General features: G+C 42.1%; 1 protein-coding gene across 2 annotated transcripts in view; it reads left to right on the forward strand.

Moving 5' to 3' along the window:
* The first annotated feature begins 3,809 nt into the window (after window positions 1–3,809).
* si:dkeyp-69b9.3 (myocardin) overlaps window positions 3,810–14,952 on the forward strand; it is a 28,275-nt gene continuing 17,132 nt past the window's right edge. For both annotated transcript variants that reach the window (XM_041232342.1, XM_041232343.1), the window contains exons 1-3: window positions 3,810–4,867; window positions 9,696–9,752; window positions 11,843–11,904. In XM_041232342.1, coding sequence (XP_041088276.1) covers window positions 4,813–4,867; window positions 9,696–9,752; window positions 11,843–11,904 — 174 coding nt within the window. In that variant the 5' untranslated portion in view covers window positions 3,810–4,812. The remainder of the gene's footprint in view (window positions 4,868–9,695; window positions 9,753–11,842; window positions 11,905–14,952) is intronic.

The raw sequence follows: 14,952 nt of genomic DNA on the forward strand, positions 1-14,952 counted from the left end.
AGCATAGGGCAGCATTATAAAGCAAAGAGAAGTCTGGTAAAGCACAGGGAAGCATTGTAAAGCACAGAGAGATCTGGTAAAGCATAGGGAGCATTGTAAAGCACAGGGAGGTCTGGTGAAGCACAGGCAAGCATTGTAAAGCACAGAGAGGTCTGTTAAAGCACAGGTAAGCATTGTAAAGCACAGAGAGGTCTGGTAAAGCACAGGAAAGCATTGTAAAGCACAGTGAAGCATTGTAAAGCACAGAGAGGTCTGGTAAAGCACAGGGAAACATTATAAAGCACAGAGAGGTCTGGTAAAGCACAGGAAAGCATTGTAAAGCACAGTGAAGCATTGTAAAGCACATAGAGGTCTGGTAAAGCATAAGGCAGCATTGTAAAGCACAGCGAGGTCTGTTAAAACATATGGAAGCATTCTAAAGCACAGAGAAGTCTGGTAAAGCATAGGGAAGCATTGTAAAACACACATAGGTGTGGTAAAGCATAGGGAAGCATTGTAAAACACACATAGGTCTGGTAAAGCATAGGGAAGCATTGTAAAGCAGAGCGATGTCTGGTACTGCATAGGGAAGCATTGTAAAACACAGATAGGTCTTTAAAAGAACAGGGAAGCATTGTCAAGCACAGAGGTATGGTAAAGCATAGGGAAGCATTGTAGAGCACAGAGAGGTATGGTCAAGCATAGGGAAGCATTGGAAAGCACAAAGAGGTCTGGTAAAGCATAGGGAAGCATTGTAAAGCACAGGGAGGTATTGTTAAGCATAGGGAAGCATTGGAAAGCACAGAGAGGTATGGTAAAGCATAGGGAAGCATTGTAAAGCACATGGAGGTCTGGTAAAGCATAGGGAAGCATTGTAAAGCACAGAGAGGTCTGGTAAAGCATAGAGAATCATTGTAAAGCACAGAGAGGTCTGGTAAAGCACAGGGAAGCATTGTAAAGCACAGAGAGGTCTGATAAAACATATGTAAGCATTATAAAGCACAGAGAGGTCTGATAAAACATATGTAAGCATTATAAAGCACAGAGAGGTCTGTAAAGCATAGGGGAGCATTCTCAAGCACAGAGAAGTATGGTAAAGCACAGGGACGCATTGTACAGCACAGAGAGGTCTGGTAAAGCATAGAGAAGCATTGTAAAACAAACATAGGTGTGGTAAAGCATAGGGAAGAATTGTAAAGCACAAAGAGGTATGGTAAAGCATAGGGAAGCACTGTAAAGCACAGAGAGGTCTGGTAAAGCACGAGGAAGCATTGTAAAGCACAGAGAGGTCTGGTAAAGCACAGGGCACCATTGTAAAGCACAGAGAGGTCTGGTAAAGCATAGGGAAGCATTGTAAAGCACAGAGAGGTCTGGTAAAGGATAGGGAAGCATTATAAAGCACAGAGAGGTCTGGTAAAGCATAGGGAAGCATTGTAAAGCACAGAGAGGTCTGGTAAAGCATAGGGAAGCATTGTAAAGCACAGAGAGGTCTGGTAAAAGCATAGGGAAGCATTGGAAAGCACAGAAGGTCTGGTAAAGCAAAGGGAAGCATTGTAAAGCACAGTTCAAATCTGGTCGTAGCAATTTCGAGGAAGCATTGTAAAGCACAGAGAGGTAGGGAATGGTAAAGCATAGAGAGGAAGCATTGTAAAGCACAGGGAGGTCTGGTAAAGCATAGGCAAGCATTGTAAAGCACAGTGAGGTCTGGTAAAGCACAGGGAAGCATTTTAAAGCACAGAGAGGTCTGGTAAAGCACAGGGAAGCATTGTAAAGCACAGAGAGGTCTGGTAAAGCATAGGCAAGTTTTTTAAAGCACAGGGAGGTCTGGTAAAGCATAGGCAATCATTGTAAAGCACAGTGAGTTCTGGTAAAGAACAGTGAAGCATTGTAGAGCACAGAAAGGTATGGTCAAGCATAGGGAAGCATTGTAAAGCACAGAGAGGTCTGGTAAAGCATAGGAAAGCATTGTAAAGCACAGGGAGGTCTGGTAAAGCATAGGCAATCATTGTAAAGCACAGTGAGTTCTGGTAAAGCACAGGGAAGCATTTTAAAGCATAGAGAGGTCTGGTAAAGGACAGGGCAGCATTGTAAAGCACAGAGATGTCTAGTAAAGTATAGGGAAGCATTGTAGAGCACAGAAAGGTGTGGTCAAGCATAGGGAAGCATTGTAAAGCACAGAGAGGTCTGGTAAAGCATACGGAATCATTGTAAAGCACAGATAGTTTTGGTAAAGCATAGGAGAGCATTGGAAAGCACAGCGATGTCTGGTAAAGCATAGGGAAGCATTGTAAAGCACAGGCATGGTCTGGTAAAGCATAGACAAGTATTGTAAAGCACAGAGAGGTATGGTAAAATACAGGGAAGTATTGCAAAGCACAGAGAGTTCTGGTAAAGCATAGGGAAGCACTGTAAAGCACAGAGAGGTGTGGTAAAGCATAGGGGAGCATTGTACAGCACAGAGAGGTATGGTAAGGCATAGGGAAGCAATGGAAAGCACAGAGATGTCTGCTAAAGCATAAGGAAACATTATAAAGCACAGGCTAGGTCTGGTAAAGCATAGGGAAGCATTGTAAAGCACAGTGAGTTCTGCTAAAGCACAGGGAAGCATTTAAAAGCATAGAGAGGTCTGGTAAAGGACAGGGCAGCATTGTAAAGCACATGGAGGTCTGGTAAAGCATAGGGAAGCATTGTAGAGCACAGAAAGGTATGGTCAAGCATAGGGAAGCATTGTAAAGCACAGAGAGGTCTGGTAAAGCATAGGGAAGCATTGTAAAGCACAGGGAGGTCTGGTAAAGCATAGGGAAGCATTGTAAAGCGCAGAGAGGTCTCCTAAAGCATAGGGAAGCATTGTAAAGCACAGAGAGGTCTCCTAAAGCATAGGGAAGCACTGTAAAGTATAGTATAGTAAGTAAGTATATAATGCATATCTGTAGACAGGCAGTCAGAGAACCAAACACACAGCTGTTCTTTTTAGAGGAGTGATGTCACTGCACCCCCCCCCCTCAATTAACAGGTGGCACCTGTCACCCTCCCCCTCCCTCTCTCATTTCCCAGGATCAGGTTACCCCCTCCCCCCCACCTCTCTCTCAGTATCCCATAGACTGGACTTCGAACTCAGAAAGCAAAAGAGAAAGTAAGAAGTTCTGAAATCTGGACAGAGACGCACAGACACAATCACACACTCACACACACACAGACACACTCACACACAGACACACTCACACACACTCACACACAGACACACACACACACACACACAGACACACACACAGCCCAACGATCCTGTTTAGTTTGAGGCTACAATCTAATCCTTTCTTCTTGGTGTCTGTGTTAGTTTGCTACATTCTTCTACAGTGTATCATGCTCTCTGCGTTACCAGAAAGAGACTAGAAATGAAGCCCTAGTTGACTGTCCAGATTGTTTAGAATCCCCGCCTCTCCCCCCTCTCTGCTGATGGTGCACACTCCCCTCAGTAACTCCGGTCTAAGCAGGTGTTCAACTCTCCCCTCTCACCTGTCACTGGCGCTCTGCCAGCTGTCACAACGAGGAGAGAGAGAGAGAGATCCGTGTTCAGCTTTACATTCCTACCGCTATTTAATTATTCCTTTTCATTTATTTACTTTTATATTGATGTTCAAAATGTTTACGTCATGAAATGTTTAGATTGCATGCTGTACTTTGTAACTGCAATACCTCCGATGTTGTCATGCTAATAACGCACCTTTGGATTAGACAGACTGGGTGAGAGAGACGCGCCGCCGGCCATTAACAGGTTAATAAATTCACCCAGAGAACGAGGGAGCAGGAGAGAGAGAGAGAGAGAGAGAGAGAGAGAGAGAGAGAAGAGAAGAGAAGAGAGTCGAGTCGATTCGCCCTCGTCTTTGCTTTCCTCGCTCACCAGAGACAGAGAGAGGACGGGAGCGCCGGTTTCGACAGGAAACAAGTACAAGAGAAGGGTTATTATTCTCTGAACAACGAGACAAGAAGAGAAGGGGACGAGCGAACAATAACTGCACACGAAATACCATTCTGTCAGATTATTACACGAGCGAACCCTGAAGAATAACTTCTAATTATTTTACACTTCTTAAATGTACATTTTTGTAATTACTGTATTGTTTTCTTAATTAATAATAATTATTATGTTAGATATTTATATATACATTTATTCATCTTGAAAACTTGTGGAACTTCATAACTTTTCAAATCTTTTACTCAGAAGTTTAACTTTTTTTGTTTTGTTTTTGTGGATTCATCGAAGTTTCCAAGCAACACCAGGATAAAGTTCTGCGATGTTTTAACGGGAATTCTTTCCTCGTGATTTCACTTTTAATAAAGGAAGAAAGAAACGGGCCACATTCTGAATCTGAAATCTTAACAGCGTGACTTTTATCTTCTCGAAAGTGAAAACCACTCGAGAATATCCACCTTGAACACCAGAAATTCAACCCATTCAAACAAACAAACACGATTTGACTTATTAAAACAAACAAAAAACCACACGTCCAGTATATGGGCATTATTTAACGATTTATTAAGCTATTTTAATTATTTTAAGGTAAAGTTGTTAATCCGATTCAATCACACGGTTCCTCTCTCAGTGCAACAGGACCCAATTATAATCCCTCAGTAACAGGCTGCTATCGCGCTGCCGGGTTCCAATTTGACTCCAGTTCGAGTTTGTATCGGTCTAACTAAGTGAAGAAGCAGAGAGAAACTTTAAAGAAAGAAAGAAAGAAAGACAATTTCATCAGAAGAGACCTTTTTAATTAATCGGCACTTCGCCCCTGATTGACAGACAGTGTGAAGCCGCAGCACGCCCTTCCAGACACGATGACGCTCCTCGCCTCGGAACGATCCATCCTCATCCGAAACAAGTTCCGCTCCGGTAAGGAGAGTGCGCTTTACATACCGAGATATCAATATATTTTTTAAATATATATTTTATGTATACATAAGGTTAAAATTATTATTATTGTTGTTGTTGTTGTTGTTGTTGTTGTTGTTGTTGTTGTTGATAATAATAATAATAATAATAATACATGTTGACTGATTTAACCCAGCACCCCAGTGTTTTATTTTGTGTGCACTGCAGCTGTACCTCTTTTCATCTACAATACAGAATAATACACATGGACTCGTACCACGATGCTTGAGGTCTAAACAACACTAGATCATCACACCATTAACTGTGCAGGAAATAACCTCACCACAAGCGCATTGCTGGAGTTAAACAGACAGACCGTGTAGTTAGCAATCATCAAGCTTTCCCTTGACAAAGGCCTGTTAAACACACAGCAACGCTGGGAAGATGGCTCTTTAAAGAAAAAAAAAAACAACAACTTGATATATATAGATACAGTTTATATACACTCAGTTGTAGTGAAAAGTTTACACACCCCAATGGAAATTTAGAATTTCTCGAAATTAATTTTAGGAAAAATCTTCTGTAGCAAAAGTTTTGCTTTTGTGGATGTGGAAAAAGTTACAAGAAATATGTCTACAATTTTTTTTATTTTTTGTGCAAAAATGCTAATATCATATACCCTCTGAGGCTATGATAGTGTTGTCTACAAGGTGTTAGAAATTTCAATACGATAACGCAGAACCTAATTCTAAAAAATGCCAGATTGTAGGTGAACATTCTTAGAGAGTATGAAAGGGTTAGACATAAGAAAGTTTACAGACAAGAGGCGGCCATTCGGCCCATCTTGCTCGTTTGGTTGTTAGTAGCTTATTGATCCCAGAATCTCATCAAGCAGCTTCTTGAAGGATCCCAGGGTGTCAGCTTCAGCAACATTACTTATGCATAACTTAGCATAGGATGATTGCTGTCATTACCAATAAGTCAATATGGGAAAATGTAAAGAGTTATCTGAAGACCTTAGACAGAAAATTATTGTCATAAAGCTGGAGAAAGATACAAGAAGATTTCCAAACATTTGAGGATCCCAATTTCAACTATTGTTTCTATTATCAAGAAGCACAAGACTGATACTGTCACAACACTCCCTCGGTCTGGAAGAAAGAAGGTTCTTTCACCAAGAACAAGTAGAAGAATTGTGAGGAAGGTTAATAACAATCTGAGATTGACTGCCAAAGATATTCAGAGTGAACTGGCTGCAAGTGAGACTGGGGTTTCCATTTCAACCATAGGCTGAGTATTGCATGATGAAGGTCTTAATGGTCACGGAAACAGGCCAAGGAAAAAGCCACTTTAGGAAAACGCGACAAGGACAATGATGGATCTGAGTTCTGGTCAAAGGTTTTGTGGAGTGGTGAAACAAAAATCGAGCTATTTGGTCACACTGATAGTCGTTAATTTTGGAGAAAGTCTGGTGAGGCATACAAAGAAAAGAACACCATACCTACTGTCAAGCATGGAGGTGGTAATATCCTTCTATGGGGCTGTTTTTCCTCTAATGGCACAGGGAATGTATTTAATAAAATGGATTCCATAGCAAACAAAAAGATATTGGCCAATCATCTGAAACCCTCCGCTACAAAACTTGGTTTAAAGCGCAACTGGACGCTCCAACACAACAACGATTCAAAGCACACATCAAAATCTACTTCAGAATGGTTAAAGAAGAACGAAATCAAGGTTCTGGAATGGCCTCGTCAAAGTCCTGATCTAAATCTGATTGAGAATCTTTGGTATGAGTTGAAGGCAGCTGTGCACTGGAGAAGTCCTCGGAATTTGAATGAACTGGAACAATTTTGCATTGAAGAATGGGCAAGAATCACAAAGGAGTCATGCCAAAAGCTCACTGACAAATATCCCAATCATTTAACAGAGGTTATTATTGCTAAAGGTGCCTCAGCTAGCTATTAATTCCATTTTCATTGTCAGGGTATGAATACTTTTGAATTGGCATTTTTGGATTTTTGGAGACATCTATTTCTTGTAATTTTTTTTCCTTATCCACAAAAGCAAAACTTTTGTTACAAAATACTTTTAAAATTCTTTGTTTTTGAGAAGTTGAGAGAGAGAGAGAGATTGGTTTGTATAACTGCAGTATACAAAAATAACATTGTGACAGGATAGCTTGGAGACTCAGAGACAGTAAAACTGCAGTTAAGCGCTGCTGCGCTGTTTTAATCAACAAAAATGAATCAAAAAGTCAAACAAAACACTACTCACAGAGCCAAAAACAAAAGGTCAAACAAAAACTGTCCAGGCTGGGCAGAGCCTTCGCTGAACTTTGCAACACAAAACAAATTTAGCAACACAATAACACTCGCCCCAAAACACCTCCAACAAACAAAGGAATTTCCCCCTTTTTTGTAGCATGTGGCTGGAGCCTAATTATCAATTACTCAATTAGCTCCAGCCACATTCTCACATATATTTTGGCAGGGATAGGAAATTAACCCCATCGCTGCCAACCACCACCAAATCACCACACAACAATATTTACAGACAGGGCCCTGCCCTGCCACAAACATAAAAAACGACAAGTTGTTTTGTTTTTGTATGTCCTAGACATGTGTAACACAGGCTGAATCAGCCAGTCTTTATATTTAGAAAATCGTGCGCCATCTAGTGGTCTGATGCTTTGGGTTCCAGTTAGCTGTGCAGGTGATACACTCTCCTCTCTGCTGTCCATTTCTGTGGTAACACAGTATTACCCAGAAGCCACCTCTCAATTCCCAGAGGAGCTCAGAATTCTCAGGTGACATTGACTCACACACATTCACTAGTGGGGGTAGTGAATGCAGCTTAAAAATAAGAAGAATTAAAAAATAACCAGAATGTTATAGTTTTATCATATGACAGACTGGTTGAATGTTTGAGGTTCTGGCTGATGAAGGCATTAAACATTGGGCAGGATTTTCAGAAGGTTGTCGGTGATACTCCAGTGTTAATAAATAAATCGGTCTGTAGCATTGATTTTAGCGTTTTCAAGCGGAATATGTCTATCTCGTTATTAAAAAAATCATGCTAATGTGATTTCCGAAATGATGTTTGTTTATGAAATAATGTTATTATCTTAACGAGCAGGGCTTCCTGCGACTGTTTCTTTTGTTTGCGTGGGAATTTAAAAGCAGAACTGTGTTAATTGTCATAATTTATCAGGAGTTCATTTGCACTTGGGAAAGGAAGGTTTTAATTAACGAAAGACTACAGCTCACCTTAAGACAGAAATTGATCAGACCGCAGCTGTGACGCTGATGACGGAGACTTTTTTTAAAACCATGCCGTCCGACTTTTACCCAAACGCCAAATAATCTTAAATCCGCATTTTATATGTGAAGTGTTCTAAATAAATGTACATTCTGCACGACAAAATCTACAATTTTCAATGAAGTTTACAAATTATACACAACATAGATATTCCCATTATTTTGTGTTTCCATTTGGCTGCTGCTCTCTGGTGCGAGAGCCAACTCCCTGAACGCTAGGAGTTTCCAGAACAGAGAGTTCTGCTTCCATTCATTTTTTTTAATCTCGTTAACATCATTTCATTAACAACCTCATCAGATTTCAAAGCATTAACGGACTGATTTAGTAACACATTCCATTAAGACACTAGAGCCCAAATACTGGTTTGCTCGACTTGGTTTAGTTTCAATAACACTGATGAAGACACTAGAGCCCAAATGCTGGTCTGCTTGACTCAGTATAGTTTTAATTTTATAGTGTCTGTGAGAGAGAGGCAGGCAGCTGTGTGTGAGGGGGAGGGGGCGACGGGGGTGACCGAAATAGAGAGAGAACGCAACACTCAGCACACCTGAGGCATGCTGGGAATTCCTGACCTCAAAATACAAGTTAACCCCTCATTACTCTGCGTGTCTCAGAGTGTGTGTATATCGTACTGTGTGTGTGTGTGTGTGTGTGTGTGTAGCCAAATGTTCTGAATCACCCTTTAGATGTTCACTTGTTAACATATTGAATTCCACCCCCTCTATATAGAATGAACTCACTCAGCTTCATAGAGTCCAGTGAAAGCTGCTGAATAATGTTCCCTTGTTAACATATTGAATCCCCATATTGAATTCCCCCCCCCCCATATAGAATGAACTCCCTCAGCTTCATAGAGTCCAGTGAAAGCTGCTGAATAATGTTCCCTTGTTAACATATTGAATTCCACCATCTCTATATAGAATGAACTCCCTCAGCTTCATAGAGTCCAGTGAAAGCTGCTGAATAATGTTCCCTTGTTAACATATTGAATTCCACCCCCTCTATATAGAATGAACTCCCTCAGCTTCATAGAGTCCAGTGAAAGCTGCTGAATAATGTTCCCTTGTTAACATATTGAATTCCACCCCCTCTATATAGAATGAACTCCCTCAGCTTCATAGAGTCCAGTGAAAGCTGCTGAATAATGTTCCCTTGTTAACATATTGAATTCAACGCCGCTTTGTAGTTTTCCAGATACTCAACAAAAAAGTGACGTGAAATACTACTGTGCTGTTCTTATGGCTTCCGGTAGACTGTTGTGAGATCATTGTGTCGTTTCTTTGATTACATGATGATCAATAAAAGATCTAAATTTATGTTTATAGTTTTTTTTTTTTTTTAATCATGTCTCAGTCCTAAAATTGCAGGTGATGCAACACTTTTGTCCAGAGCTGTGCATGACTTCAGTAAACAGTGAACAGCTAAACATGAAACAATCACAGGGGTCCTGCATTCACCTCTGGAAGGGTGGCAGTAGTTGATGAGGTGTTTTGGTTCTCAGTGCTGACCCCTGCGGTTTGTGTTTCAGTACTGCAGCTCCGGATGCAAAATCGCAGGCAGCAGAACGAAGCCAGCTCCGATACAGGTGAGAAAGAATCTGAGAGTGACTGTGACTCTTCTGTCTGTGAGTCTTGAGTGTCTTTCTGTCTGTCTGAGAGCCTGTCTGTGAGCATCTGTCTGTGAGTCTGAGAGTCAGTCTGTGAGTGAGTGAGTCTGAGAGACTGTCTGTCTGTCTGTCTGAGAGTCTGTCTGTGAGTGAGTGAGTCTGAGAGTGTCTGAGAGTCTGTCTATGTGTATCTGTCTGTAAGTCTGTCTGTGAGTATCTGAGAGCCTGTATGTCTGAGAGTCTGTCTGTCTGAGTGTGAGTCTGTCTTTCTGAGTGAGAATCTGTCTGTCTGAGTGTGACTCTTTTTGTTTGAGAGTCTGTCTGAGTCTGAGAGACTGTCTGTCTGTCTGAGAGTGTCTGAGAGTCTGTCTGTGTGTATCTGTCTGTAAGTCTGTCTGTGAGTGTCTGAGAGCCTGTATGTCTGAGAGTCTGTCTGTCTGAGTGTGAGTCTGTCTGATTCTGAGAGTCTGAGTGAGTGTCTGAGAGAGAGTCTGTCTGAGACTGAGAGTCTGTCTTTCTGAGTGAGAATCTGTCTGTCTGAGTGTGACTCTTTCTGTTTGAGAGTCTGTCTGTGAGTCTGAGAGACTATCTGTCTGCCTGAATGTCTGTCTGTGAGTGAGTCTGTCTGTCTGTCTGTCTGTCTGTGAGTCTGAGAGCCTGCGTGTCTGAGTCTGACTGAGAGTCTGTCTGTGAGTATCTGTCTGTGAGTCTGAGTCTGAGAGCCTGTATGTGAGAGACTGTCTGTGAGTATCTGTGTGAGTGAGTCTGTATGTCTGTCTGAGTCTGAGAGCCTGTTTGTTTGTGAGAGCTGCGTTGTCCTCCGAAGCTGTAGCTCTGAGGTGGCTGCACGGTGAGTCTGCAATGTGAAAAAAAGCAGTCGGCTGACGGCACACGCTTCTGAGGACGGTGTGTGTTCATTTTCGCCACTCCCAAGTAGTGGTGAGTTGAGCCTAAAAATAATTGGATATGCCAAATTGGGAGAAAACAATAAAATAATTGGCAAAAACTAAATAATAATAATAATAATAATAATAATAATAATAATAATAATAATAATAATAATAATAAAAAAGATGAATTCTCAAACTGAACGCAGTTGGGAATGAATGAAGGAAGTGCATCCACATGGATTAGGGAGTGGTTTACATGTAGAAAATAGAAAGAACTGATTAGAGGCGAAACCTCAAAATGGAGCGAGGTAACACAAAAATAGGAGGAGTGGCAAACACTGTTGCAGCAGCAAAGGTTATTCAAAATGATCTAGACAAGATTCAGAACTGGGCAGACACATGGCAAATGACATTTAATAGAGAAAAGTGTAAGGTACTGCACGCAGGAAATAAAAATGTGCATTATAAATATCATATGGGAGATACTGAAATTGGAGAAGGAATCTATGAAAAAGATCTAGGCATTTATGTTGACTCAGAAATGTCTTCATCTAGACAAAGCTATAAGAAGGCCAACAAAATGCTCGGATACATTGTGAAAAGTGTTGAATTTAAATCAAGGGAAGTAATGTTAAAACTGTACAATGCATTAGTAAGACCTCATCTTGAATATTGTGTTCAGTTCTGGTCACCTCGCTATAAAAAAGATATTGCTGCTCTAGAAAGAGTGCAAAGAAGAGCGACCAGAATTATTCCGGGTTTAAAAGGCATGTCATATGCAGACAGGCTAAAAGAATTGAATCTGTTCAGTCTTGAACAAAGAAGACTATGTGGCAAAAAATTCTAAAAGGTATTGACAATGTCGACCCAAGGGACTTTTTCGACCTGAATAAAGAAACAAGGACCAGGGGTCACAAATGGAGATTAGATAGGGGCATTCAGAACAGAACATAGGAGGCACTTTTTTCACAGAGAATTGTGGGAGTCTGTAACCAACTCCCCAGTAATGTTGTTGAAGCCGACACCCTGGGATCCTTCAAGAAGGTGCTTGATGAGATTCTGGGATTGATAAGCTACTAACAATCAAATAAGCAAGATGGGCTGTATGGCCTCCTCTTGTTTGTAAACTTTCTTATGTCCTCTCTCCTGTCCTCTCCTCACCTCTGTTTTTCTCCTCAGCTCTGTCGAATGGTTCTCTGGGTGTGAGGGGGGAGAGAGAGACGGAGAGAGAGAGGGAAAAGGTGAGTCCACTTCAAACACAACCAGAACCTCTGCACAAAACCAGAAGGAACGAAGATTTCTGGATATTGATTACTGGGCGTTAATTACTGGGTATTGATTTTTTTTTTTGTGATTACATTTTTATTGGACCATAAAACAATACATCGGCACAAAACAAAGGAAAATTCCTCATGCTTTCCATTTTCGCCCCACGAGGCCCTTGATAGGTGAGTATAAAGTGTTGTGACCAGCCCCATCGTTACCCCCCAGCGTTGAGAATATCAAGGCATGAGGCGGCAGTACTGTCCTCCAGGGAACCCCATAGGCACTGCAGAGCGTAGACGAAGATTAAAAAGAAGTACCCGCTAAATTATAACGCAGTTGTATCTGTTGGAACGTGCAAAGGCAGTCATCATCAGCAATATCCCCCAGTTTCAAAATCCTCCTATCCTTCCATTGTGGAAAAGAAGAGGGACGGCCGTCTGATAAAATGATGGAAAATGTGCATTTCCCCTGGCGCCACATCGTAATCATACACCAGATTATGGGACCAAAGCAGCATTTGCATTACTTCAGGGGAATACCAAAGCCAAGTCTCGAAGTGTATATGGAGATGCTGATTTTAACTGTCAGCACGAAACAGGAGTGTTAGGATCCAGCCACGTGGGTCTATGACAATTCATCACCAGGTACAATTCATCACCAGCGACAGTTCATCACGTAGGTACATTATCACATCACAGCTGTTTAAAACGCTACAGGTGAAAATGACCAGTGCGGCGCTTCTAGTGTTAAAATAAAGGTTTGAAAAGTAAGCTTGTTATTTTTGTTTAGTTTTTTTGCTTGTTTGTTAGTTGGGTGTCACGAACTAGTAAAAGTTAGTATGTAATGGGTTTTATTTATGTAATTTGTGAATACATACTGAATCTGTTATTTATGATTTATTATAGCTCTGTTTGTTTTTAGCACAGCTTTTATGATATATTGTGGCCTTGATCAATGAGTTATTGTCTGTGATGAATTATCACTGGCGATTAATTGTTGGTGATGAGAAGTTTGTGATTAATTGTCGCTGGTGATGAAAAGTGCATGACAAATTGACAGGATACCGCGCCACACTGTGATCGGTGGCACCACGAATGACCAAGAATAATCTGTGATGTTTGGTAAAGACAGTCTCTGAGGATTTCTCACGTTGTATTGTAATTTGACACGTGGCTGCGTCCCTCTTCATATGAATTCAGAGGTTGTAGAGTGCAGTTTATAAACTATTTTTTATTCTGAAGATACGGGCTGGAGCAGATAAGGAAGCTGCATCCACCTGTTTTAAATCCCCCTCAACCTGTCTAAATATCTTAACGTTAGTTAGTACAAGAGAGGGTAAAGAGGGGTAGATTTCTACAACGAGGTATTTAAAATGCTTAAATTTCAGTATGTTTGAGGGCAAGACTAGATCTCTCACTGCAGCGTTCAAAGGCATAAGTCCAGACTGAAATCGTTATAAATATCTAGAAGATGAGGGAGTGATTGGGAAACATTTTTAATGACTAATAACACATCATCGGCATAAAGCGAGATGTGGTGCTGTGTATGTTTGACACTGATCTGACGGGTAAAAATAACAGACTGGCGGACCACTGGAGCGGGTGGCTCGAGTGACAGGGCAAACAACAGAGTGGGCAGCCCTGACCAGTGCCCCTGGAGATAGCAAACTGGAGAGCATTTGGTGCCTGTAAGCACCATTGCCGAGGGATTAGCATCTAACATTTATACCATATTAATAAACCCTGCCCCAAGCCCCGTGTGATCTCCGACCAGAGATAGTCCCATTCCAGGCAGTCACCAGCACAGAGACACCCCAGCGAGAGCTGATATACCACCCTGACACACACTCATTCACACCAGCACAGAGACACCCCAGCAAGAGCTGATACACCACCCTGACACACACGCTCATTCACACCAGCACAGAGACACCCCAGCAAGAGCTGATACACCACCCTGACACACACGCTCATTCACACCAGCACAGAGACACCCCAGCGAGAGCTGATACACCACCCTGACACAGACGCTCATTCACACCAGCACAGAGACACCCCAGCAAGAGCTGATACAATACCACCCTGACACACACACTCATAAGAACATAAGAACATAAGAAAGTTTACAACGAGAGGAGGCCATTCGGCCCATCTTGCTCGTTTGGTTGTTAGTAGCTTATTGATCCCAAAATCTCATCAAGCAGCTTCTTGAAGGATCCCAGGGTGTCAGCTTCAACAACATTACTGGGGAGTTGATTCCAGACCCTCACAATTCTCTGTGTAAAAAAGTGTCTCCTATTTTCTGTTCTGAATGCCCCTTTTTCTAAACTCCATTTGTGACCCCTGGTCCTTGTTTCTTTTTTCAGGCTGAAAAAGTCCCTTGCGTCGACACTCATTCACACCAGCACAGAGACACCCCAGCGAGAGCTGATACACCACCCTGACACACACACTCATTCACACCAGCACAGAGACACCCCAGCAAGAGCTGATACACCACACTGACACACGTTTATTCACACCAGCACAGAGACACCCCAGCAAGAGCTGATACACCACCCTGACACACACACTCATTCACACCAGCACAGAGACACCCCAGCAAGAGCTGATACACCATCCTGACACACACGTTTATTCACACCAGCACAGAGACACCCCAGCAAGAGCTGATACACCACCCTGACACACACACTCGTTCACACCAGCACAGAGACACCCCAGCAAGAGCTGATACACCACCCTGACACACACGCTTGTTCACACCAGCACAGAGACACCCCAGCAAGAGCTGATACACCACCCTGACACAGACACTCATTCACACCAGCACAGAGACACCCCAGCAAGAGCTGATACACCACCCTGACACACACACTCATTCACACCAGCACAGAGACACCCCAGCAAGAGCTGATACAATACCACCCTGACACAGACTCAGCAGAGTGAGCCTCCCTCACAAGCAGGTGAGATGCTTGGATAAAGTCCTCTGGATTTGCCCTCAGGGTTTCTGTAACACCC

This window comes from Polyodon spathula, chromosome 29 (assembly GCF_017654505.1).
Source record: "Polyodon spathula isolate WHYD16114869_AA chromosome 29, ASM1765450v1, whole genome shotgun sequence".
Lineage (NCBI taxonomy): Eukaryota > Metazoa > Chordata > Actinopteri > Acipenseriformes > Polyodontidae > Polyodon > Polyodon spathula.